Source organism: Aspergillus fumigatus, chromosome 5 (assembly GCF_000002655.1).
Source record: "Aspergillus fumigatus Af293 chromosome 5, whole genome shotgun sequence".
In the NCBI taxonomy this organism is placed as follows: domain Eukaryota; kingdom Fungi; phylum Ascomycota; class Eurotiomycetes; order Eurotiales; family Aspergillaceae; genus Aspergillus; species Aspergillus fumigatus.
This window is the reverse complement of record NC_007198.1, coordinates 2,193,721-2,215,829: the sequence shown is the minus strand read 5'-3', so window position 1 is coordinate 2,215,829 and position 22,109 is coordinate 2,193,721. Positions and strand designations below refer to the sequence as shown.

The following is a 22,109-nucleotide window of genomic DNA, read 5'->3' as shown; positions in this document are numbered from 1 at the left end:
CGGATGTAAACAAACAGCGGGCCCCATCACAATGCAGATGCGCAGGGTACTTTGGGTTCAAGCTGTGTTCACTCATGCATTACCGAGTCTTCATCTGCACCTCTTCGTTCCCAAAGCACACTGGATCTCTTTTGTCTTGTCTTTATATTATGCTTTGGTTTTTCCTTTTCATTGAAGATTAATGACCTTGTTTGAAACAACTCCTAATGCCCGAAGCCTTTTTATGACCTTGATTGCATTGCCCTTGTCCCAATCTGTTTACAAATGATGCTCCATTGAATCAACGACAAGATGCTACCTTCTCAGTTGAATGTCTCACCGAAGCGTGCCAACCCTTGTGGTCGGTCAACTCCATCTCCTTTGCCTTCTGCTCCACAGACCAGAAGTCCGCGGCCAAAGTCGGCTATTGTAACGTCACCTTCGAAGTTCGAAGAGGCGAGGAGCCATTTCCGAAACTCGGCGTCTATTTCGCAATTGTCCCCGTCCAGTCTCAAACGAACCGTGACCCGGCAGAGATCGACTTCTCTAAGAAACGATGCGACATCCGGAACCTTTGCGCCCGAGTTCATCAAATCAGAAGAGCTACAACGAGGTGCAGATGAGATCCGAGGTCTGGAAGGAGATAATGACTTCTCAGGGAACAAGTACGTCTGGTTACGTCACCCTGAGAAAGCATTTATTCGTGGCCTGGTGTTAGAAGAAAGAGCAGATGGAAAATTGTTAGTCCAGAGTGATGATGGAGAGGTATGGCAACTGGAAGTCCATCGGGTTCATGAAGAGAATGAAGCTTATCGCCATAACAGCAACGAGAGGTTGAAGCGGACCAAGTCGATAAGGTCAATCCGGCGAAGTTTGACAAAGCCGATGATATGGCAGAACTCACGCATTTAAATGAGGCATCTGTGGTGCATAACCTGCACTCACGATATCAGGCAGATTTGATATATGTGAGTTGCCCTGAATGATCCCTAAAAAAGGCTCCGTGGTCTGATCCAGTCATCTGTAGACTTACTCCGGTTTGTTTTTGGTCACGATCAATCCGTACTGTCCATTGCCGATTTACACAAACGAGTACGTGAAAATGTACAAGGGCCGTAGCAGAGAGGAAACTCGGCCCCACATCTTCGCTATGGCTGATGAAGCCTTTCGGAATTTGGTTGAAGAGGGCGAGAACCAAAGCATTCTAGTGACGTATATTCCTCCTCATGAAGCTGTGGAGCACTGCAATATCTGACATTGGAACGTAGAGGTGAATCCGGAGCTGGTAAAACCGAGAATACCAAGAAGGTTATTCAGTACCTTGCAGCAGTGGCAACTACCGACACTCCATATGCTCGTTCAGGATCTAAGCAATTGTCTACTCTCTCGCAGCAGATATTGAGGGCGAACCCAATACTGGAAGCATTTGGTAATGCCCAAACTGTCAGAAACAATAACTCGTCTCGATTTGGAAAATTCATACGCATTGAATTCACCCGCTCTGGTCAGATTTCAGGTGCCTCGATTGATTGGTATCTCCTGGAGAAATCTCGAGTGGTCAAACCGAATAGTCACGAGAGAAATTATCACATATTTTACCAACTGTTGCAAGGCGCCGACCCGAAACTGCGGGAAAGCTTGCTCTTGACAGATTTGCACATCGAAGATTTTGCGTACACCAGAGACGGCAATGATAGCATCGCCGGTGTCTCAGACGTGGATGAGTGGAATTCACTGATTGAGGCATTTCACGTCATGAAGTTCTCTGAAGAGGACCAGATGTGTATTCTTCGGACAGTTGCAGCGGTCCTCCATCTAGGAAACATCACTATTGTCAAAGAAAGTTTGCGTGCAGACCAAGCTGCCCTGGGCCCCGACTCATTAAATAGCGTCGAGAGGGCTTGCCAGTTGCTAGGGATAGAGCCAGAGCCCTTTGTAAAAGGGCTGCTCCATCCGAGGGTAAAGGCAGGCCGGGAGTGGGTGGAAAAGGCCCAAACACCAGAGCAGGTTCGACTAGCGCTAGACGCTCTCGCCAAAGGTATTTATGAGCGAGGTTTCGGGGATCTTGTCAACCGCATCAACAATCGGTTAGATCGCAGTACCATGGCTGGCGACGATAGCTTCTTCATCGGCGTCTTGGATATTGCCGGTTTCGAAATTTTCAAGAACAACAGCTTCGAGCAGCTGTGTATCAACTACACTAACGAGAAGCTGCAGCAGTTCTTCAATCATCACATGTTTGTCCTTGAGCAGGAAGAGTATGCACGAGAGCAAATCGAATGGCAATTCATCGACTTTGGCAAAGACTTGCAGCCTACCATTGATCTGATCGAGTTGACGAACCCTATTGGCATCTTCTCATGCTTGGACGAGGACAGCGTTATGCCGAAGGCCACAGATCGCTCATTCACAGACAAATTGCATTCACTCTGGGACCGAAAGTCCCCAAAATATCGCGCCTCCCGCTTGAGTCAAGGGTTTGTTCTGACTCATTATGCTGCAGAGGTGGAATACGACACCGAGGGGTGGCTTGAGAAAAATAAGGACCCTCTGAACGACAACGTAACACGCCTCCTTGCACGATCGACAGATAAACATGTCGCCTGCCTCTTTTCCGACTGTGGCGACCCGGATGAGGATAATGAGCTTCCCAAAAGCAGAGTCAAGAAAGGTCTTTTCCGCACCGTCGCACAGCGGCACAAGGAGCAGCTGTCAAGCCTCATGAACCAACTCCACCAGACTCATCCTCATTTTGTTCGTTGTATAATACCCAATCACAAGAAGCGTCCCAAGATGCTAAATGCCCCCCTCGTCCTAGACCAGCTTCGCTGCAATGGTGTCCTCGAAGGTATCAGAATTGCTCGTACAGGATTCCCGAATCGCCTCTCGTTTATTGAATTCAGACAGCGATATGAAGTTCTCTGTCCTAACATGCCCAAAGGGTATATGGATGGACAGAGTGTTGCCCATAATATGCTCCAAAAGCTAGGTCTAGATCCTGCCTGGTACCGTGTAGGGCGGACAAAGGTCTTTTTTCGAGCAGGTGTCTTGGCCGAGCTCGAAGAACAACGGGATCAGCTCATCCGGACTATCATGACTCAATTCCAATCTGCAGCTAGAGGGTTCATCCAGCGGCGGATATCAAACAAACGCCTATACCGGGCGGAGGCTACGAGAATCATCCAGCACAACTTCCAAGTCTATCTAGACATGAAGCGAAATCCCTGGTGGCGGCTATTCTCGAGGATGAAGCCTCTCTTAGGAGAGACACGTACTGCTAATGAAGTCAAGAAACGGGATGAAAAGATTAAAGAGCTGGAAGCCAAAATAAAGCAGGGCATTGCTGAACGCCAGAAACTTGATGAAGAGAGACGCCGTACTGAGATTGAGATTCAGAAAATCCAACACACACTTGAAAGCGAACGAGCTCTGGCTCTTGACAAAGAGGAGATCTTCAAGAGACTGCAGCTTCGTGAGATCGAGTTAACCGAAAAGTTGGCTGGGGCCATTGCGGACCAGGAGAGTCTTGAGGACCAATTAGACACTCTGATAGCCGCAAAGAAAAAGGCTGATGAGCAGCTTAGCCAGCGCATCACGCAGCTTGAACAGGCCGGCGAGATCATTGAACGTCTGGAAGCCGAGAAACGGGATCTACAGTCCCGCCTCGACGTCCTTGACCGTCAATTGGAGGAGGCCCGGAGCTCTGTCGCCGAGCAGGAAGCCCGCGTTAAGGAGCTAGGCCAGGAAATAAAAATGCTCCAGAGTCACCTGAGTCTCAAAGACCGCAAAATACAAGACCTGGAAGCGAAATTACTCAAAACAGACCAGGATCTTGACATCAAGCTCGCAAGAACATCTAAAGATCTGGAGCTGTCGAAAAAGCAGATCAAGGACTTGGTTGAGGAAAACCGTTCTATCCGACAACAGATTTCTGATCTCTCCTCCACGTCTACTGGATATGAGGAAATGCTCAGGCGAAAAGAAAGTGAAATTGCTGTTCTGCGAAATGACACCAAAAAGCATCAAGAAGAGAAGGAACACTTAGAGACGGAAAAAGCATCCCTGTCAGCACGCCATGATAATATGCAGAAGCGACTTCGGGAGCTGCAGGCAGAGGCGGACGCAATGAGGTCTGAGAGAAGTCAGCTTGAACGTGAGGTCGCCGACGTCAAAAAGCTTCTCGAAGAGAAAATTTCCGAAGATGCAGAGGCTGGTGAGAGTAGGAAACTGCTTGAGCAGCAGATTCAAGACCTGAAGAATCAACTATTTCAGGCACAGGCTGATCTCAGCCGGGAGCGACAGTCGAGAGACGACGTCCAAATGCTTGCGGAACACAATCTTGCGGAGCTCAGGGACAAGTACGCCTCTTTGAATGAATCGAAGATCATCATAGAGAAAGAGATGTACATTCAGCAGGACACACTTCGCCGTGCGACTGAAGCGCGAGCAGCTGCGGAGAAGTCTCGCAAGGAGCTCCAGACTGAGCTGATTAAACTTCGCGATAGGTTCACCAAAGTGGAGAGTGCCCGCTTGAATGCAGAGGCCGAGATCGAGCGAAATGTGAAGAAGCAGGCCAACGAGCGCCTGGATAGCGTCCGAAAGGATCTAGAGGAAAAGGCGCGTCAGCTGGAGGATGTCGAGGAAGAGCGATCTCGGCTTTCATTGAGAGTGCAAGAACTTACTAATGCAATTGCTGAGTCTGAAAACTTCCGCATTCGCCATGACCAGCACAAGGAACGCCTCGAACGAGAGCTGGTTACGCTTAAAGGCAGGCTCACAGCCTCCGAGAACGACAATCGCGCTCTTTTGACCAAGATCCAACAGAAAAATCTGGATATTGCCAGATCTAATTCAAAAGCCAGCGAGAGCCAGCGTCTCCGCATAACGAATCTGCAGAGGGAAAAGGCCAAGTTGGAAGAAGATAACAGAAAACTGACTCGACAACTCGGAGACCTTCAACTTTCTATTACGTCGTTGGAAAAGCAGAAAGAAAAGCTGTCATTGAGTCTGGAGGATCTGAATCATGAGGTCAACAGGGAACATAAGGCCAGTCGCAACGCTGAGAAGGCCGCCTCAACTGCCGGTATACAACTTGCCGAAGCAAACAGGAACTTGGAGACAGAGAGACAGCTGCGAACTCAGGCTCAGGCAAACACACGAAAGCTTCAGGGATCGCTTGACACTGCTCACAAAGAAATTGAGGCTTTGCACCGCCAGTTGATGCTCCTACACAAGTTCGTGGAGCCTCTGTCAGACAAGCCGCCAGAATCATGGGAGTCCGTTCAGCCAGACTTAGTTGAGAAAGTAAATCTAGCCCAACTTCTGGATACAGCTCAAAGCAAACTTCAAGTGATGGAGGAGAAGTATAATCGAGCAGAGAGCCAACTTGCAGAAATGCGGCGTCGTCACGAGGACGAGATGAAGGAGCTGGACGCCCGTTACTCTTCATCCAAGCGTGCATTGCTTGAAGAGATTGACCAGAATCAGGTAGCCGGTAATCGTACCCCGACGCATCTGAGAAAGAATTCAGAAAACGGTCTTGTCAAGAAGTTCGCTACGCCAACAACACCTAACCGGAGATTAAATCTCAACGAAGCTACAATGGATTCTGGTCGGTCAGATCGGACAGTCGACACCATCGGCTACCAGAAACGCATGGATCTCGCTACTGAGATTGAAGAGCTTCAGAATAAACTCCAGATGAGCGAGATGCAGAACCGTCATCTCCAGAATCAACTTGAACAACTCAAACCCGTCCGAGACCTATGGCAGGATGAGAGCCCGTCTCTCAGACGCATGCAGCTTTTGGAGCGCGAGAATGGCCGCCTCCATGACCAACTAGATGATTCCGCAAAGAAGGTTTCTGCCCTAGAGAGGAGTATCCGTTCCGGAGAGCTATCGCTGCGTGATGTCCAGGCGAAATCGCACGAGGAGCTCTACGATCTGATCAATTCTCAGGAACAGTCTCGAAGATCCTTGCTCAAAGTCCATAATGAGGCCATGGCTGATTTTACGGAGGCGAAAGCGCAATTTGAGAAGCTCAAGCGAGCAAAAGCTACTCTTGAGGTGGAACTTCGAGACGCACTCTCCGAAGCGCAAGAGTTAAAAGTTGCCAGAGAGCAGGATGCCGTCAGCCGAAATCAGCTTCTCGAGGAATTCTCCGACTTGCAGATACGGTTGGATGCGGAAACATCCAAGTCCGCTGATCTCGCCTCCAGCTTGAGTCTGTATAAGAGTCGGGCGGACGACTACTTCAACAAGCTCGAACAAGCAGAGATCGCCGTCCTTAAAGCCACTCGCGCGGAACAGTTTGCCAAGTCCCAAGCCCAAGAGGCAGAGGAGACTTGTGCGCAGATTATGGCTGAGCGCAAACAGATGGATGCTCTTGTTGAAGATCTGCAAAGACAGACTCAGATGCTAGAAGCTAGGATGGAGGATCAAGCAGCCGAGCTACAAGGAGCGCTTCAAGCGAAACAGCGCTTGCAAAATGAACTTGAAGATTACAGGAATCAGCGTGCAATCGATATCGAAGACAAAGAAACTTCGATGGAGCAGACGAGGCTGAAATACCAAAGGGAATTTTCTACGCTCAACAATGAGCTCGAGATGGAACGAGAGAAGGTGCTCAATGTTCGTAGCGAGAACGCTCGTCTTCGGGAGGAACTGGAGGATCTCCGTAGCAAGTGGGATAATGAAGTTCTGAACAGCTCAACTTGGGCTAAAGAGAAAGCACGGATGGAAATCACATTACAGGATGTCACTACGTCCCGCGATGAGGCTGTCAACGCCCATAACGAAGCCCAAGGCAGAGTTGTGTCCCTCCTTTCTCAGGTCCGAAGTCTGCGAACCTCGTTTGATGACATCACGGCAGAGCGTGACACATTGTTCAAGGAGAAGAAGATGCTTGAAGCCCGGCTGGCTGAGGCTGCGGAGAGACTGGAGGAACTTGCCAAGGGCGAAAGTCCGTCTATGCGCAGCGCCGCCAGCATGGACCGCGAGCTCCTAGAGCTGAAGTCGAAACTCGCCCAACAAGAAGACGTCTCAGCTGCCGCTGTTGGCAAGATGAGGCGAGCTGAAGCACTAGTGACTGAGATGCAGAAAGAAGTCACTGCTGAAAGGGAGGCGAATGCTCAACTCTTCAAGGATAAGGCTGCGCTAGAGAAACAACTCAAGGAGGCGCAGTTGCGATGTGTCGATTTAGAGACCAAGAGCTACTCGACTGGCAGTCAGGATGTTCGATTCCTCCACAAGAGGATCAAAGAGGTAAGTTTTCATCCCACTGAAATGCGTCACCCAAGATACTGACGCCTCAAATCAAACAGTTGGAGACGCATCTTGAAGAGCAAGAGAACAAGCACAGCTCGGAACAACGGTCACTGCGTAATGTCGACCGTACAGTCAAAGATCTTCAGTCACAGTTGGAGCGGCGTGATAAGCTGAACGCGCAACTAGAGGAAGATGTCAACAAGGGTCGTGAGAAGATTGATCGTCTACTCCGCAACATTGAGGAGCTTCAGCAAAGTGACTCGGAGGCGCAACTACAGATCCGTCGAGTTGAAAGAGAGCTACGCGAAGAGCGTGAAAAGGCATTGAGGTTAGAGCGTGAATTGGACGGGTTGAAACCCCTGCGTACCGAACGAGGGAGTGCGATCGGGAGACCGCATGTGACATTCAGTGATGTTGGAAGCAGAAGAGGTAGCAGCGTCTACGGGGCGAGTGACTTGCCGCAGAGGATGCCGAGCAACACGAAAGGTTTCCTCTGAGAGGATTATGATGTAGCACCTGCTACAGCTTGTTGGGAGGTGACCATGAAATGACACTTATGAATGAGTCCGGTGTGTCGATCGGACCCGGAGATGACCTACCGAGAGATTTCTCTCTTTGTATATGTTTTCTTACCTCATGCGTCTAATGATTAACATGCTGCGTTTGCTGATTACCTCTTGGATAAAGGGCGGCTGTCTGCATTAGTCTGTTACGTCCACTTTGGAACCATCGACCTTGATTTATTGGGGACTTATGGAGAATTTCACCTTTCTTAATGGCGTGTCTTGAAACTAGTTCAGCCTCAATAGTACAAATAGTACAAAGATAGATTGTCTTAGACGCTCTTTTCTGAATGTCCTGAATAGCCGCGCGCCTATAATTAACGCTCGCTTAGGTGAGCGGCATCTCCGCTCAAGCTTGTCAAGTCTAATTAGAGTACTTTTGTTGGGCTCTCATCCCCCATCTCCCTTTCGACACCACATCTCAGTTGAACTCGTCCCGTCCAGTGCATTGTCATGGTGAGTCCGTCATAAATTCTATGGGTCGAAAAAGCGACAGACCGACCTGTCTTAAACCATACAGCCCACACGCTAACCGCATGTCTTCCCTAATAGGCACGTAACAGCGAGAAAGCACAGTCGATGCTCTTCCGCTTCCGGGCACAACAAGCCGCGGATCTCGGAATCATCGACATTGGACGGACGCGTCGGCCCAAAGCCATCACCTCTGTGGATTCGATCCCCAGCTGCGAGAAATGGCGCGGCCAGGTCCTCAAAGAAATCTCCCGCAAGGTGTCCCGGATTCAAGAGCCCAGTCTATCCGACTACCAGATCCGCGACCTGAACGATGAAATCAACAAGCTGATGCGCGAAAAATGGGCGTGGGAAATGCAGATTCGGAACCTGGGTGGGCCGAACTATATGCGTGGTTCGGGACGGGTATATGATGACGAGGGCCGGGAGATCCCCGGTGGTGGGAAAGGGTATCGGTACTTTGGGCGCGCCAGGGAGTTACCTGGTGTCAAAGAGATGTTTGAGGCTGCGGCGCGGCGGGGGCGGAGGCCGCCCGAAGAAGAGGAGGAGGAGGAAGGAAAAGGGCGAGGTGGGGATATTGCTACGAAGAAGGTTGATGCGAATTACTTTGGGTATGGGCTGGATGAAGAGGATGGATCGTTACTTGCGTATGAGAGGCAGAAGGAGAAGGAGGCTGTCGAGTACCTACGAGGGCAGAAGGATAGTGATGCGGAGGATGGGTGGGAGCCGCTTCCCGGCGACGCTGGCGATGGGGTTGAATGGAGGTTGCCGACGCTGGAAGAGGTACAAGAGGAGCTTGTGGACCGGAGGCGACGCCGACTGCTGGACAAAATTTCTTAGGCCGATTGGTGTTTTCGGGTCCTGTACTCGACATTTTCATGTTTTTCTCCTCCCCACAGGCGTTAAGTCTTCCTATTTGGTGTCTGTCCCCTTTTCATCTTATATCAGGTCCTTATTTATGCCGGGGTCAAAACATTATGCATTTCGAGGGGCGCGCAAAAGAAGCTCAATCAATGATACCAACAGTATACGTTCTATTGTACAATCGAGTATATCATTCGTTGGTTTAAGAATTAGAGGCAGGCTGTTTTCTCGACATTCGCTCGGCCTTCAAGGCCTGGGATATGCTGATACCCACGTCGTTCTCGATTCCTTCGTCGATACGGCGCTGCTCTGCTTGTAGGTCATCAAGCATGAAACGTCCTAATTCTCCAGATCGCCACTTTTGAATGAGATGGAGTGCGGCAAGATCGATGTTAGGAATACCCCCTTTAGCGAGGAGACCAGTTTGCCGAGCAAAACTGTCCAGGAGAGGCGATATCTCGTTTGTGGGCTGGGACCAGCGCTCGTACTGCCCCGGGTTATGCAGATTAATATGATATAAAAGATAGTCCGCCAATGTGACTGGTGAAATAACTGAATCTTTCACGCAACCACAGAGAGCTAACTTCAGCATTTTCTCCGCATCCGGCACATAGGGCATGAAAACCCCTGGAGTGTCCAAAACATAAACATGAGCTCCATTGTCTCGCTCAATGATTTTAACTGGTGTCCCAATCTTCCGTGTAATACCAGGCTGGCCACCTGTCTGCACGGCCTTGGCTCTTTTTACGCCTTGGTTGCGCAGATTGTTGATCAGGGTGGACTTGCCGACATTTGGCATTCCAACAACCATCACGCGACAGCCGACGAGCTTATCAGGTCCTTCAGCATCATTTCGCAAATGCGCCAGAATCGAGCTGACATCCGCTCGGGAAGAGGAGCTGACAAAAAACACAGCACTACTCGAATCAAACTTCTTAATAATTTTTTCGGCCTGCATACAGAACCACCCGTCAGCATTATGACAAGTATGGGCCAAACTTCGATCTTGGACTTACCGTTCGCTGCGCAGATGATCGAGGTTCCGCACCCAGGTCCCTCTTGGTGTAAACTACTAACCGCCTTGTCTTTCCCAAAGCCTCTTCAAACATAGGGTTGATAGACGTTATGGGTACTCTGTAGTCACGGCATTCAATAACATAGTCAATAGAAGATAGCATGTTCTGCATCTTCTTCAAACCGGCTTTGTGATGGCCAAGATAATACGATCTTGGAATGGAGGCATAGCTGGGAAATGCCTGCCTTGGAATGAATTTGGCTGCCATCACAAGTAAGTAGACCACTTAACTGTAGATCTGCAGAAGTGATCCGTAGAGATATTGATGCAATAATGTCTTGAACATTATTGAGGCGAAAGGTGACTAAAGTGTGAGAAGGAATGCACTGCTCTCCCTGTTGACATGCTGAGATGATCTGCACCTCTTGGTGGCTTTTTTTCAGCTTGACAGAGGTGGTGAAAGCGGTGAAAGAGGCGGTGGTATGTTATCTCAAACATGATAAGAATGATAAGACTTCCAACCAACACCAACACCAAGAATATCTGAACCAATCCGAAAATTCCATGAATTCACTAACTCAGTGTCTTGTGGAATACTAGCCATGAGACATTGTGACATGAAATGTTCGGAGAGACTGGCGGCGCAGAGGCAAAGCGGCGAGCGGTAGATTTTCAAATTTGCTTGTTCACCTGGCCAGACCAATATTTATTCTGTAGAAGCTTTGCATTATAGTATTGGAGGATATCAACACGAATGGCTTTCAAAAAGTCAATTTAAAGGACGATGATTATGTTGAGCTTGTATTTCCGATTAACGTTGACGAAAACGCTGCGTAGGGAACAATATACTGCCATTCTTAGGATTCACCATCTTAATGATCTATATAAAGGTGGAGGAAGATCAGTATAGAACGGAACTTCTATACAGGGTATCATTCAGAAAATTCTCATGCCATCCGTCCGTAACTCCTGAGTACATTGATCATGTCATGCTAACATGAGAAATGGGAACCACAATTTGATACTAGTCCAAGTCAATCTAAACGTACCTCTACGCTCTCCAACCCTGCACAAATTCATGTAGCCGATCGATGACCACACCAAATATGGCATTGACGCTGTCGCCGATGAGTTGCTCGAAATGCCGGATTGCCTCCTCCTCTGTCATCTCGAGGTGGAACCTTTCCTTGACTTTAAATACAGCCTTGTCCGGTTCGACACGAATGTCAGGGATGTTGGCGTCGACCATCAGACTGAACAAATTGAGTATTAGGTTCGCCGATTTGCGCAGGGTGGTGTACGCAGTGAAGCAGTACTGCTTGAACTGGAGGTATTGAGGCGAGGTTGTACCACCCATGCCTTCCACCATTTCCTTGCACAATTTCATCATGGGAGCGAAGGGTTTGGGATCTCGACCCAAAATGAATCCGAAATCTGCGTGGAAAAAGTGACCGTCTGGTGCAAGTAGAAGATTCTCCAAGTGTCTGTCTCCAACGCCGAGAAGGTAGGTGATGACACAATATCCAGCACAGGACTTCACATAGGTATCCATGGTCTCTTTGCGGACACCAAGAGGTTCGTTCTCGTCGGGGTTGTTTGCCTGGAGATAAGCAAGGACTGACTTGTACTTGGCAGAGACGGCGGAGAGAGAGGTTGACGGTATGAACTGCACAGCGCCAGCCGTAGCATTTGTCGCGAGGATACGGTAAGGGGTGAGCTTAAGGTCTAGATTCTCCTTCTGCAGTAGACGGTCCATCAAGATGATAATCTGGATTACAAGTTGATCTTGCCGGAGGTCATCACCGACTTTGAACAGAATGGGATACTTGCGTCCCTCAGAAGTCTTGAAGGTAATGTGCAATGGTGACAACGAGGACTTGAACACATTAGATTCTTCTGGAAAGCAACCTGTTACCGACACTTCTGGATCCAATGGAAGAGGTAGTGGAGGATCGATATGGACGAGCTCATTCTTGGGATCTTTCAAGTACTTCTTCAACTTTTCGATCTTCAGAGGTCGCGTCTCCCGAGCGAAGCGGATATCCTTGGCAATCTTCGTGAGTACGGCGACAAGCTCACCCTGCCGCAGTAGTGTCTTCCTGTGTTCTGGGGAGACTTGCTCGAGCTTGGCCATGAAGTAGTATTCCACTCGGGCAAAAAGTCTGCGTTGAGTGGACAGGGTGCCGGGGCTAGTGTCGTCACATTCGACCATGAGATACCAATGCAGATAGCTTCCAAGCTTGAAATTGTTGGCAGCTCGGGTGATGAGGAAGTTTGCCAAAGACGAGTCATGCGCGGCGCCCCGAGAATTTTCCTCATACTTCAGCGCTTGTACCAGCTGCAGAAGGTATAAGAGCAGCTCTTCGTCGTCTGCCTTTCGGAGCCTATCTACAGCATAGGAACGAACAGTAGTATTATCGAAAGTCGGTCCGAGGAGCTCCAGTGCATCATCAACATCAATCTCCGTCCACTTAGGAAGGATCTCTACCGCTTGCTGAGCTTCACCGGCGTCACGCCAGTTGACCGATTTGACAAATTTGGTGAGTGCCCTTTTCTCACGAGTAAGATAATATCGGAAACGCCAGACTAGGTCTTTTTCTTCTGCTGTGAGGTCCTGAGTGGGCTCATATGACACAATGACGTTAAGCTCGTCGCGAATCTTAGGGTTGGGTTTCAGGTCACGGTCCATGATGCCGGTCCGATGGCTTCGAATCAACCTTCTGTGTTTGTCCTCACAGGGGTTACCCGTCTGGCCGACTTCCGGGTCGTAGATTCGAATCACACCGTCACCATCGGCGCCTTCAATTCCTGGTCCAAAGCGGACTTCAGGAACTGGTTTTAGGGTGGCATTAGGGTTCGCCGACGCATTTTGAGAATACGACGACACCGGAGGGGGCGGGTACTGATGGTCAGTCCAGACGATCGGATGATCGAAGCGCGGGAACTCGATATACAGGACAAAATTCTCGTCATCTATCTCCTCCTCATCAGAATTTACTCCGTCAGCGCCTGGTGTCTCTGGCGCTTTGTTCTTGGCCGCTTTGAGACGGATCGTCCTCTTCCTCGCAGCTTCTTCAGCGTTCAGCTTCAACTTCTCCAGTTGGCGGAAGACCATCTGATCCATCCAGTCGATTCGGGGTAACTCCCCCATCTCATGTTTCTTGATCAACACCTCTACTCTTTCCAGTTCCATTTCATCCACCGAAGGGCCAAGAGCGTCCGAGGCATTGTTCTTGCGTCGCTTGGGCGGTGGAGTGGATGGGGTAGTCGTCGACGAGAAGCCATCTGCTGCTTTGTGTCGATACACTTTGCACTTTTGCCGCCCCGTCTTCAGCTTACCGTCTTCATCGAACAAGGGTACGGTTGTTCCGCCGAATGGTATATAGTGGCCGTCTGCACCTTGGCCGCCAAATGGTGAGAGATCCCAGATAGTGATAGCCAGTTGGCACCTCAGAGGAGCATCCTTGATGGATATGGGCATCTGCAGCCATTCATTCCAGGCTCGAACGGACTTGAAAGACTTGTACGAAGTCTGCATGGGTACACCCAGTTGCTTGGAATCTGACCATAGTTGAACCGTCACAAATAGATCAGAGGTTGGGTTCTGGATGGAGCCGATATGTCGCAGGTCCGGTCGCTTGTATAGGACTGAAAGTGGAATCTGCTTCTGCTTTCCTTCCAAAGAGCCACTTTGAACCGGTTAGCTTCGTATTTCCTAGGTTCGGCGCACGTCAGGCGTTAATCTAGACGTACATCTTGACATGGATTGGAAAGTCCACCTGCGTGGAGACGGCAAATGTGAATGCCTCCATTAGTCCAGAGACCTATAAGTCCCTCATCACCAGAATTTGATCTCTTTCCTGCCAGTTCCGTGTAACAAGGAGCTCGGAAAGTCTTCAAGTAAGGTATGTAGGTTAGATAAGGTCGGTGACTTAACTAGCTATGGAGCTTAACTGGGGAAGATCATGCGAGCACATCTGATTGGCTGCTTGTTGCATAATGACTGGGAGCAGTCTTCCTTACCACGTGACTGTTATCGATGTAGTAGATGGTTCTTATCCGCTTTGGACAGGCACGCGTCGCGCGGGCAGATATCATTCATGATGATGCTCGGCAAGGTATTCTGCCACATCATTTCTGCTCGATTCGGGGTGAGACAGGTTGGCTCCACGGTGATAATACCACGCTAATATTGTCGCCAAATACTTTTCTCTGGGTATAATTGAATTTTTGTCTCATCACGGTGGATTTCAGCTCTTCAGCCTCGTCGCGCTCACCGCTCTAGGCTCTATCAAATCGCTACCGCGTTTCTTTTGTCTGCCGTTTGTCATCAAATCTTAGCCCAAGACTATGGCAGGGATTGCGCGTGCTCGTGAGGCTGAAAGTCGATCTTCGTCACCCGATTCCTCGTCAGATAAGGAGAACCGCCAGAACTCTTCAAGACCTCGCAAGAGGGACCAGACTCAGACCATGGCATCGTCAGGCGCCAGCACGAAACGCCGCCGACTGGCTCAGCGAGCATCCAACATCCAGGGAAGCCAATCTCAGGTATCCCAGTCTCAGCGACCGGACAAGAATAAGAGGTACTACGATCCAGATCAGGATGAGACTGAGAGAAGGCGTATTCGCAGGCAACTTCGAGAGTTGCATCGAGAATTAAATGGTAATTCTACTCTTTCTAGGCACTCATATAACTACAAGCATGAAGTAAACCGCATGCTCTGACACTGGTGCAGACTGCAGGAACGAGTACATGCAAGCGGGGAATATCGGAATTCGAGAGACCATCGAAAAGGCCAATGAGATCTTCCAAAACGTCAAGCAAACCTCGGATGCGACCATCGACTCTCGCCTCCTAGTCACTGCTGCAGATCTGGGGTATAAGAAAACAGCACAATTCACCTTGGGAGACGCGACCGCGGGTATCGATGTCGACGAGTTCGTCTCCAAGTGTATTTCGTTTATGCGCCGCGGCCCAAGTGATAAAGACGTCGCGATATCTAACACGCAACGCCGACGGCCCCGGCCTTCCGGCCGCAGTCAAGCAGACCTGGATGAGAGCGATGATGAGACCGGAGACGCAATGAACTGGGATTGGCTGGGGCGGGCTGCTTGCCTGCGCCATAACTCCCGGCCTTCAGTTTCTGGTTTTCTTCTCGGGCCGTTGTCGGTACAGAAGCGTAGTCGTCTAGTGACACAACGACGAGCGAGGGAACGCATTGACCCATCGGAGGCGGTTCGACCACAGGATCTCCAGGAGAAGGACCTCGACAGGCAGGAGACGTCGAACCTCACGACCATGTGCGCCAATATAAACAAATTGCTTGCGGAAACGGTAACTCATGGCCAGAATACTGTGGATAGAATACTCTCACAGATGGAGGAGGAGCCTACGGAGGAGCTTATCCAGGAAGTCATGGCCAAATATCATGTTGCCGATGACGGAGGAGTGCCTCTTTTTCACTTTTGCATAAACCCAAGGTCGTTTGGGCAAAGTGTGGAGAATTTGTTCTATGTCAGCTTCTTGGTACGAGATGGGACTGTCGGAATATCAGCCGACAGTCGGCAGTTACCCACTCTACGTAAGTTCCTTGCGGGTCTACTCCTGTGTGGCTTGTGAAGCTAACCTGCTCGACCCCTAGACCCCGCGAAACCGTATGCCCCGAGTGAGGCCCAGAGAAAGGGAGTCCAGAAACACCAGGCTATCTTTAGTCTCGATTTTGAAACGTGGCGCCAGCTCATTGATGTATATGATATCAAGGAGTCTATAATCAAGCACCGCCCCGAAGAGCCGTCAGAGTCGACGGGTGGTGGTTGGTACAGTTGAAAGGCACCTGTCCTTTTTCGTGCCAAATGTGTGGTTATTGTATAGAAGCGATACCCTTGTTCTTTTGGATGTTATACTTATCTTGAACCTGCCTGAAATCAACTACACATTCAATATTGTGATGTAGACCCAACGATAGCCCGACTAGACCTCGTGGCATTGCTGCTAGGAGTGGGGCAACCCAGATCTGCACCCTGAGGTGTAACTGAGTCCCCGTGGCATCAACACGGAGCAAATATAAATGAAGACCGTGTGTCAGTGGCTGATATTCCTGAAAAGCCTTGGTTTATTTGAGCTTATTCTAAATACTGGATTCAAGCTCTGATCAATTCTCCGATGGAAGATGTACCGACGTCATTGCTACCCCACCAAAAACTGTCAGCTCCAAACAGCTCATGTCATGCACCATTTGCTAGAATTCTCGTACTTCACCAGATTCAACTGACGAGCTTCTGAAGAAGAAGCTTGCCGTTCTAGATGATGGTGATATCTTGCTTCGAAGTTGAGCTACTACCTTGACCTTGTGTGCAGGGGATAGAAAGTGCAATTGAGGTCTGGCCCGAATTGCCATATATTTTCGGCTGCTCAAACAAAAGAAAACGCGCCTACCATGCCTCGACTATTTCCATCCAACCCAGAAGAGGTGATGGTGATCCGAAATGTCACCTCCGACGTCATCACCCTGAGTCTGCCATTCGCACGGTTTGGCCGTCTCAAGTTTGGCGCGCGGGGAACACTAGGTGAGGCCTGTCAAAAGACAGTATCATCAATCTCCAAGCAGCTGACCAAGCTTGAACAGTCAAACTGCCCTCGGGCTCCCTCGCTGTCTTCTCTCCGGTCAGCCTCACGCCCCAAGTTCGCGAGATGATCTCCCAGATGGGCCAGGTGAAATACATCGCCGCACTAGATCTCGAGCATCACATCCACCTCACGCCGTGGAAAGAAGCATACCCAGATGCTGAGATCATCGCCCCGGAAGGCCTCTGGGAGAAACGACAGTCGAATCCAGAGTGTAAGAACACGCCCTTTTCGCACATCTTCCGAAAAGAGGACCAGCATAAGGAATCCCGCAAGATCTCGGAGGAATTTGACGCGGAGTTTGAGTCCGAGTACGTGTACGGACATCCGTCGCGGGAGCTAGTCTTCCTACATAAGCGGTCGCGCACACTCATCGAGGCGGATCTCATGTTTAATCTCCCTGCTCGGGAACAGTACTCGCGGACGAAGGAGGGCGCGACATCGGGGATCTTTGCGAAGATTATCAACACCGTGATGTCGGCTGAGCCACCAGCGACGTGGCAGAAGCGGTTTGCGTGGTATATCTTGTCGAGTGCGGATCGGAAGGCTTTTACGGAGTCAATGAGGAGGATCGATCAGTGGGATTTCAATCGGTTGATTCCGTGCCATGGGGATACTATTGAGAGCGGTGCTAAAGGGAGTTTTCGTACGGTCATGGAATGGTTCTTGGAGAATAATCGACGAGGTTCTACATGAGTGTATTAGTAGGCTTCTTGGTTTCTGTCTTTAATCTACAACGATTTGTTGAAAGCTGAGTCGATCTATCAATAGACCATCTGAGTGGCGCTGCGCAGCGTGTACTGAATTAGCGCTATTATCACCCATGCCAAGGTAGACTCCGTAGTGGCAGAGCTACGTCGACGGCGTTAGGGCTGAGGGGAGAGCGAAGGTCAGGTGAAGGTCAGACAATTCCAGGCTGCTGTATTTTGTTTTCTGGATGACGTCAGCCAGCAAGGAGTCTTGGATTCATTCCGTCATCCAGACAATAACAAACTTCCACCCAGGATGGTTCAGGTTATACCCCTGAGGCATAGGGGACTCGGTGTTTTACAGACATTGCTCTTATGACGACTTAAGTAGAGCTCGAAATAAATGGGAACAACATCTAACCCAAACCCAAAAATGAAACTGAGAAGATCTCTGGTATGCTTTGAGAAGGAATTTCCTGATATGGCCTAGTCGTGGATCTGGTGGAGAAGGGCTCAGCCTTAGTAGTGGCACTATCAATTATAGACAACGGTCCAAGCATACTTTCAACGCAGGCAATTTTTGCAGTTATCCTTGTTGGATCGTTACAGACTTGAGTTTGAGGACAACGCATGATGCTTTGGAGTGGGCACGCCGATCATCACCCAGATGAGCGGTCAACCTGCCCCGATCACTACTGAAGTCGATGTTAGAGTTGCTCAAGATTGATTCAATGATTGTCTGTGCCCAGAAAAGTTGGGCAGACCGGAGGATTTCCCAGGCAGCCAATCGTTCTGAGACCATGATGTCGTGCTCCTGCGATGATGGCAAAGAGGGCAGGGCCGACGCCGAAGGACTTGGAAAAGGCGGGCAAACAAAGTCTAGTATTTGCGATGATCATCACCAGGTGTGACGACTGCGCCGGCCGGCGAAGCTTTTAAACTGCACTGCCTCCCTTTTTATTTACTTTTCCCCTTTCCTCTTCTATTAAACAAAACACCCTGTACAATTTGTCCTCACTCTGTCTACCCCCAAACCATCGTTCATAATAACAAGCCCGCGAGGTCATTCGTAGTCAAAAAGGGAACCACAACTTCTCAACAACCATCTAATTCAATAATCTCCCATATCACAATGCCTGTCATTTCGCGTCTAGTTTCCATTGTCCTCCGTGTCGCAGAAATTGCCTTTGCTGCGGTATGCACCCCCTAACCGATCAAATAGTTGGAGCGCAACTGACTCAACGGGGATTCAAGGTCGTCGCGGGCGTTATCGGCTACTATCTGCATCAGTTCTCGGATATTGATGCATGGCCACAAGCACGGTGGATCTATACTGAAGTCGTTGCCGGCCTATCCATACTACTCGGTCTAATATGGCTGATACCTTTCTCGTCTGGCTTCTTCTCTTGGCCATGTATGTCTGCTTTCTTTGCTCTGTAGCGCACTATGATATATTCTCAGCTAACAAGGAAAACCTACAGTTGATGTTGTCATTTCTTTCGCTTGGTTCGCCGCTTTCGGCATTCTCGTCGATGCCATCCACAAGTTGAACTGCGGCAGTATCTGGCACTGGCATTTTAACACCTACAGCACCAACTCCTGTGGTCGTTGGAAAGCCGCCGAAGCATTCAGCTTCCTCTCCGCCATCGTGTGGCTCGCCTCCGCTCTTGTGGTTCGTATTATAAAGTCTGCAACTACTGATTATGATTCTGACAGCACCTGCTAGGGCATCTGGTTCACCTTCCGCGTCAGGGGCGCCAACGCTGATGGTTATTAGTGAGTTGACTGCGTCGACAAATCTAGATTATGGCATTCTAACATGTTCTGCAGTGGCCGTCGTCGTTTTGGACGCTCCGCCGTCTAGTCGTTTCTCGGTGTCTGATCACAATGACAGTGTTTGTCCTTGCCTCGGGCGTTGACCTGTCGTGGACGGTTCAATCTATCAAACATTCAACACCTTTTCTCCAGCGTTCCTTACAGTGCCAACTTACGACGACTACAATCTTTTAAGGCCCCTGAACATAGTTGCTGTACCCCTTTATCAAGGCTCATGTAGGGAAATACCCTGGTGGGCAACGAGTTACGATCTTTATTTGGTTATCTGCCGATTTGATACCCTCTTGTGTGTTAACGATTCCATGTGGCATGTTGATGACATACTGTGTTTGCTCCTTCAAGGTCATATCCTCTCTGTGACATATGCGCTTAATATAACCGCTTAATATAACTTGGCCATTCATGTTGATTGTTTTCATTGCACAAAGAATAATGTAAGAATCAAGACGGCACGGTTTCTAGGGCCAAAGTACTACCCGCAGTTGCTCCGTAGTAGTTAACTATGGGCGAGTATGTCTGACTAAGGTGGGCCCGGCTTCACCATATTTGCCGTCTTACTTGATCTCCGTCCGCAATACCCAATTTATCATGGGCAGAAATCGCAGAGTCAAAGATGCTATCAGGCGAGGAGTCCTCCTCGATCTCGAGCTCTGGAAATTCATCTCCCTACGAGAAACTCCCTCGTGAAACCCAGGAGTACCCACTAGAGATTCTCCACCATGAAAGTTTCGAGGCCAGCCACTTTGTGCCGGTAGCTCGCGGGAGCGCCGATTCGGCACGAGCCGGTCAGGAACACTGCACGAGGGAGCCACTCTTGCCAGTCTACGAGCATCAACAACAAAATCGCACACCTCCAAGGCGATTTTCGTGTTCCGTATCTGCCATCTGGTCATGGGTACTGGGGCCTTCGCCCCCTCACATATATCAGATCAGACCTTTGCTGCCCCGCTGGCAGACGGCGCCGGGCCGTTTAGTAGAGAGATTCTTTCCCAGGACTATCAGCAAGGTCTTGCTGCTTTTGTCTTGCCTGGCTTTCTGGGGAGTGGTTTTCATAGCATCGCTACAACCTGCAATTGCCGGCTCGGATGTAACGGGTTACGGGCAGCCCGTTAAGTTATCCTGTCACAGTCGACTATGGTAAACGAAGGCCATTCTCCACCCTCAAAACAACGCACGCTGATGATATAGGTCAAATGCGACCAACTGTGGTCTAGACGGTGACGCATGCCGTCCGTTTGATGACGGCGCCTTTGCGTTCCGCTGCCCTGCGACTTGTTCGGCTGCAATGCTTCTCGAACCATACTTCATTGGCCCGCAGGAGATCAATTACCGGACTCTGGTCATCGGTGGGGAGCTCGGCGGTGGAAATGGCAGCGACTACGGTGTGTATCGCGGGGACTCTGCCATTTGTCCTGCTGCGCTACATGCGGGACTCATTAGTGATGCCAAAGGCGGCTGCGGGGTCCTCCGTCGGACGGGCGAACAGTCCAACTTTCTATCTTCAGAGAGGAACGGTATCTCAAGCATTGCATTTCCTTCCAATTTTCCTTTGTCCTTCACTTTTGATGGGAAAAAGTCCACAGACGACGGGGGTCTTGACTGCCAGGACATCCGTTGGTCGCTGTTCGCCTTCTCCGTGGTAGTCTCAGCATTGCTCTCACTTTCCATCACGTCGCCAGCTGCATTCTACGCTTCGATGTTCTTCATCGTCTACTTCCAAGTTGCGCTTTCGTCCGATCCACCCTATTCTCCGAACTACTACGAGCTCATCTCCATCGCCCTAGGCAGATTCCTCCCTTGCGCTTTTGTCGGCTTCGCCTTGTACTATTTCTGCGTCAGGCACACCCTAAAAGATCTAGATGCCCACTGGGATAAGACCATGCTCTGGCTGGGGCCTTGCTGGGTTGGCGCCCTCAACACCGACACCTTCGACAAGATCCCCATATCCCGCCTCACACCCCACGATATCCAACAGCAGCCCGGCGCCGTACCAGCCCTAATCATCATCGTCGCCATCCTATGCGGTATCGTCATCACCCAGGCCATCGCCTTTCGCAACGAAGGCCGTCTGCCAAAAATGCTTGCCATCTACGGCGTCCTGACCGCCATCGTTCTCGCGCTCCTAGTTGTGCCACACATGAACCTCCGCATCCACCACTACATCCTCAGCTTGCTCTTTCTCCCCGGGACGACCTTGCAGACGCGGCCAAGTCTGTTGTATTCGGGACTCCTGGTGGGATTGTTCATCAACGGAATCGCCCGCTGGGGGTTCGATAGTATTCTCCAGACGCCTGCCGCGTTGCTCGACGGCGCGCAGCTGGGAAGTGCGCTTCCGCAGATCTCCACGCCTCTGGTTGTATCTGCGCAGGAGATCGTCTTCACTTTCCTGAAGAATTTGACTTCCGCGGCGGATGGCATCAGTGTGCTTGTCAATGACGTGGAGAGGTTCCGTGCTTTCCGGTCAGGGGATGGGTCAGTAGAATCCTTCAATTGGACGAGACGGCGGGCAGAAGAACCTGAATATTTCCGCTTCGGGTATATAAAATTGAATGCGTTGGGTGGACTGTGGTATGAAGATTTTACAAAGCCAGTCGTTTGGGACGTTGATGGGAGTTGGAATCGCTCGGCTCCGACTTAGTGTTTTCATGATGGCCAGCGGATCTCAGTCTATATTTGTACTTGCTCAAGTCCGAGGACAATGTAAGATAAGCACCAGCCGAAAAAATCTATCCGTATTATATCCATGACCGCTTGACGAGATTAATTGTAGACGCCCAAACACCAAACAATGCATGAGTATC

At 50.0% G+C, this 22,109-nt stretch overlaps 8 protein-coding genes across 8 annotated transcripts; 6 read left to right on the top strand and 2 right to left on the bottom strand.

The window, feature by feature from the left end:
• Window positions 1–16: 16 nt before the first annotated feature.
• AFUA_5G08700 (type II myosin) lies at window positions 17–8,124 on the top strand. The gene is made up of 5 exons (XM_748674.2): window positions 17–744; window positions 804–947; window positions 1,007–1,191; window positions 1,248–7,242; window positions 7,302–8,124. The coding sequence occupies exons 1-5, from the start codon at window positions 292–294 to the stop codon at window positions 7,740–7,742; spliced, it is 7,218 nt and encodes a 2,405-aa protein (XP_753767.1). The 5' UTR covers window positions 17–291; the 3' UTR covers window positions 7,743–8,124.
• A 263-nt stretch (window positions 8,125–8,387) lies between these two features.
• isy1 (pre-mRNA-splicing factor ISY1) lies at window positions 8,388–9,119 on the top strand (the record flags this gene model as incomplete). Its single annotated transcript, XM_748675.1, has 1 exon — window positions 8,388–9,119. The coding sequence occupies one exon, from the start codon at window positions 8,388–8,390 to the stop codon at window positions 9,117–9,119; it is 732 nt and encodes a 243-aa protein (XP_753768.1).
• Window positions 9,120–9,345: 226 nt separating this feature from the next.
• On the bottom strand, window positions 9,346–10,601 carry AFUA_5G08680 (putative GTPase MTG1; the record flags this gene model as incomplete). The annotated part of the gene is made up of 2 exons (XM_748676.2): window positions 10,160–10,601; window positions 9,346–10,095 (listed from the first exon to the last, which is right to left on the bottom strand). Exons 1-2 carry the CDS (start codon window positions 10,424–10,426, stop codon window positions 9,346–9,348), a joined length of 1,017 nt encoding a protein of 338 aa, XP_753769.1. The 5' UTR covers window positions 10,427–10,601.
• A 312-nt stretch (window positions 10,602–10,913) lies between these two features.
• Window positions 10,914–14,101, bottom strand: AFUA_5G08670 (phosphatidylinositol 3-kinase VPS34). Its single transcript, XM_748677.2, has 2 exons — window positions 13,912–14,101; window positions 10,914–13,847 (listed from the first exon to the last, which is right to left on the bottom strand). Exons 1-2 carry the CDS (start codon window positions 13,968–13,970, stop codon window positions 11,210–11,212), a joined length of 2,697 nt encoding a protein of 898 aa, XP_753770.1. The 5' UTR covers window positions 13,971–14,101; the 3' UTR covers window positions 10,914–11,209.
• A 407-nt stretch (window positions 14,102–14,508) lies between these two features.
• Window positions 14,509–15,985, top strand: AFUA_5G08660 (non-structural maintenance of chromosomes element 4 family protein; the record flags this gene model as incomplete). The annotated part of the gene is made up of 3 exons (XM_748678.1): window positions 14,509–14,821; window positions 14,895–15,740; window positions 15,801–15,985. The coding sequence occupies 3 exons, from the start codon at window positions 14,509–14,511 to the stop codon at window positions 15,983–15,985; spliced, it is 1,344 nt and encodes a 447-aa protein (XP_753771.1).
• A 610-nt stretch (window positions 15,986–16,595) lies between these two features.
• Window positions 16,596–17,479, top strand: AFUA_5G08650 (uncharacterized protein; the record flags this gene model as incomplete). Its single annotated transcript, XM_748679.1, has 2 exons — window positions 16,596–16,725; window positions 16,785–17,479. The coding sequence occupies 2 exons, from the start codon at window positions 16,596–16,598 to the stop codon at window positions 17,477–17,479; spliced, it is 825 nt and encodes a 274-aa protein (XP_753772.1).
• A 674-nt stretch (window positions 17,480–18,153) lies between these two features.
• AFUA_5G08640 (MARVEL domain-containing protein) lies at window positions 18,154–19,774 on the top strand. Its single transcript, XM_748680.3, has 5 exons — window positions 18,154–18,667; window positions 18,727–18,886; window positions 18,954–19,144; window positions 19,199–19,248; window positions 19,303–19,774. Exons 1-5 carry the CDS (start codon window positions 18,605–18,607, stop codon window positions 19,334–19,336), a joined length of 498 nt encoding a protein of 165 aa, XP_753773.2. The 5' UTR covers window positions 18,154–18,604; the 3' UTR covers window positions 19,337–19,774.
• A 147-nt stretch (window positions 19,775–19,921) lies between these two features.
• Window positions 19,922–21,946, top strand: AFUA_5G08630 (LCCL domain-containing protein; the record flags this gene model as incomplete). The annotated part of the gene is made up of 2 exons (XM_748681.1): window positions 19,922–20,445; window positions 20,497–21,946. The coding sequence occupies 2 exons, from the start codon at window positions 19,922–19,924 to the stop codon at window positions 21,944–21,946; spliced, it is 1,974 nt and encodes a 657-aa protein (XP_753774.1).
• Between the last annotated feature and the right edge of the window lie 163 nt (window positions 21,947–22,109).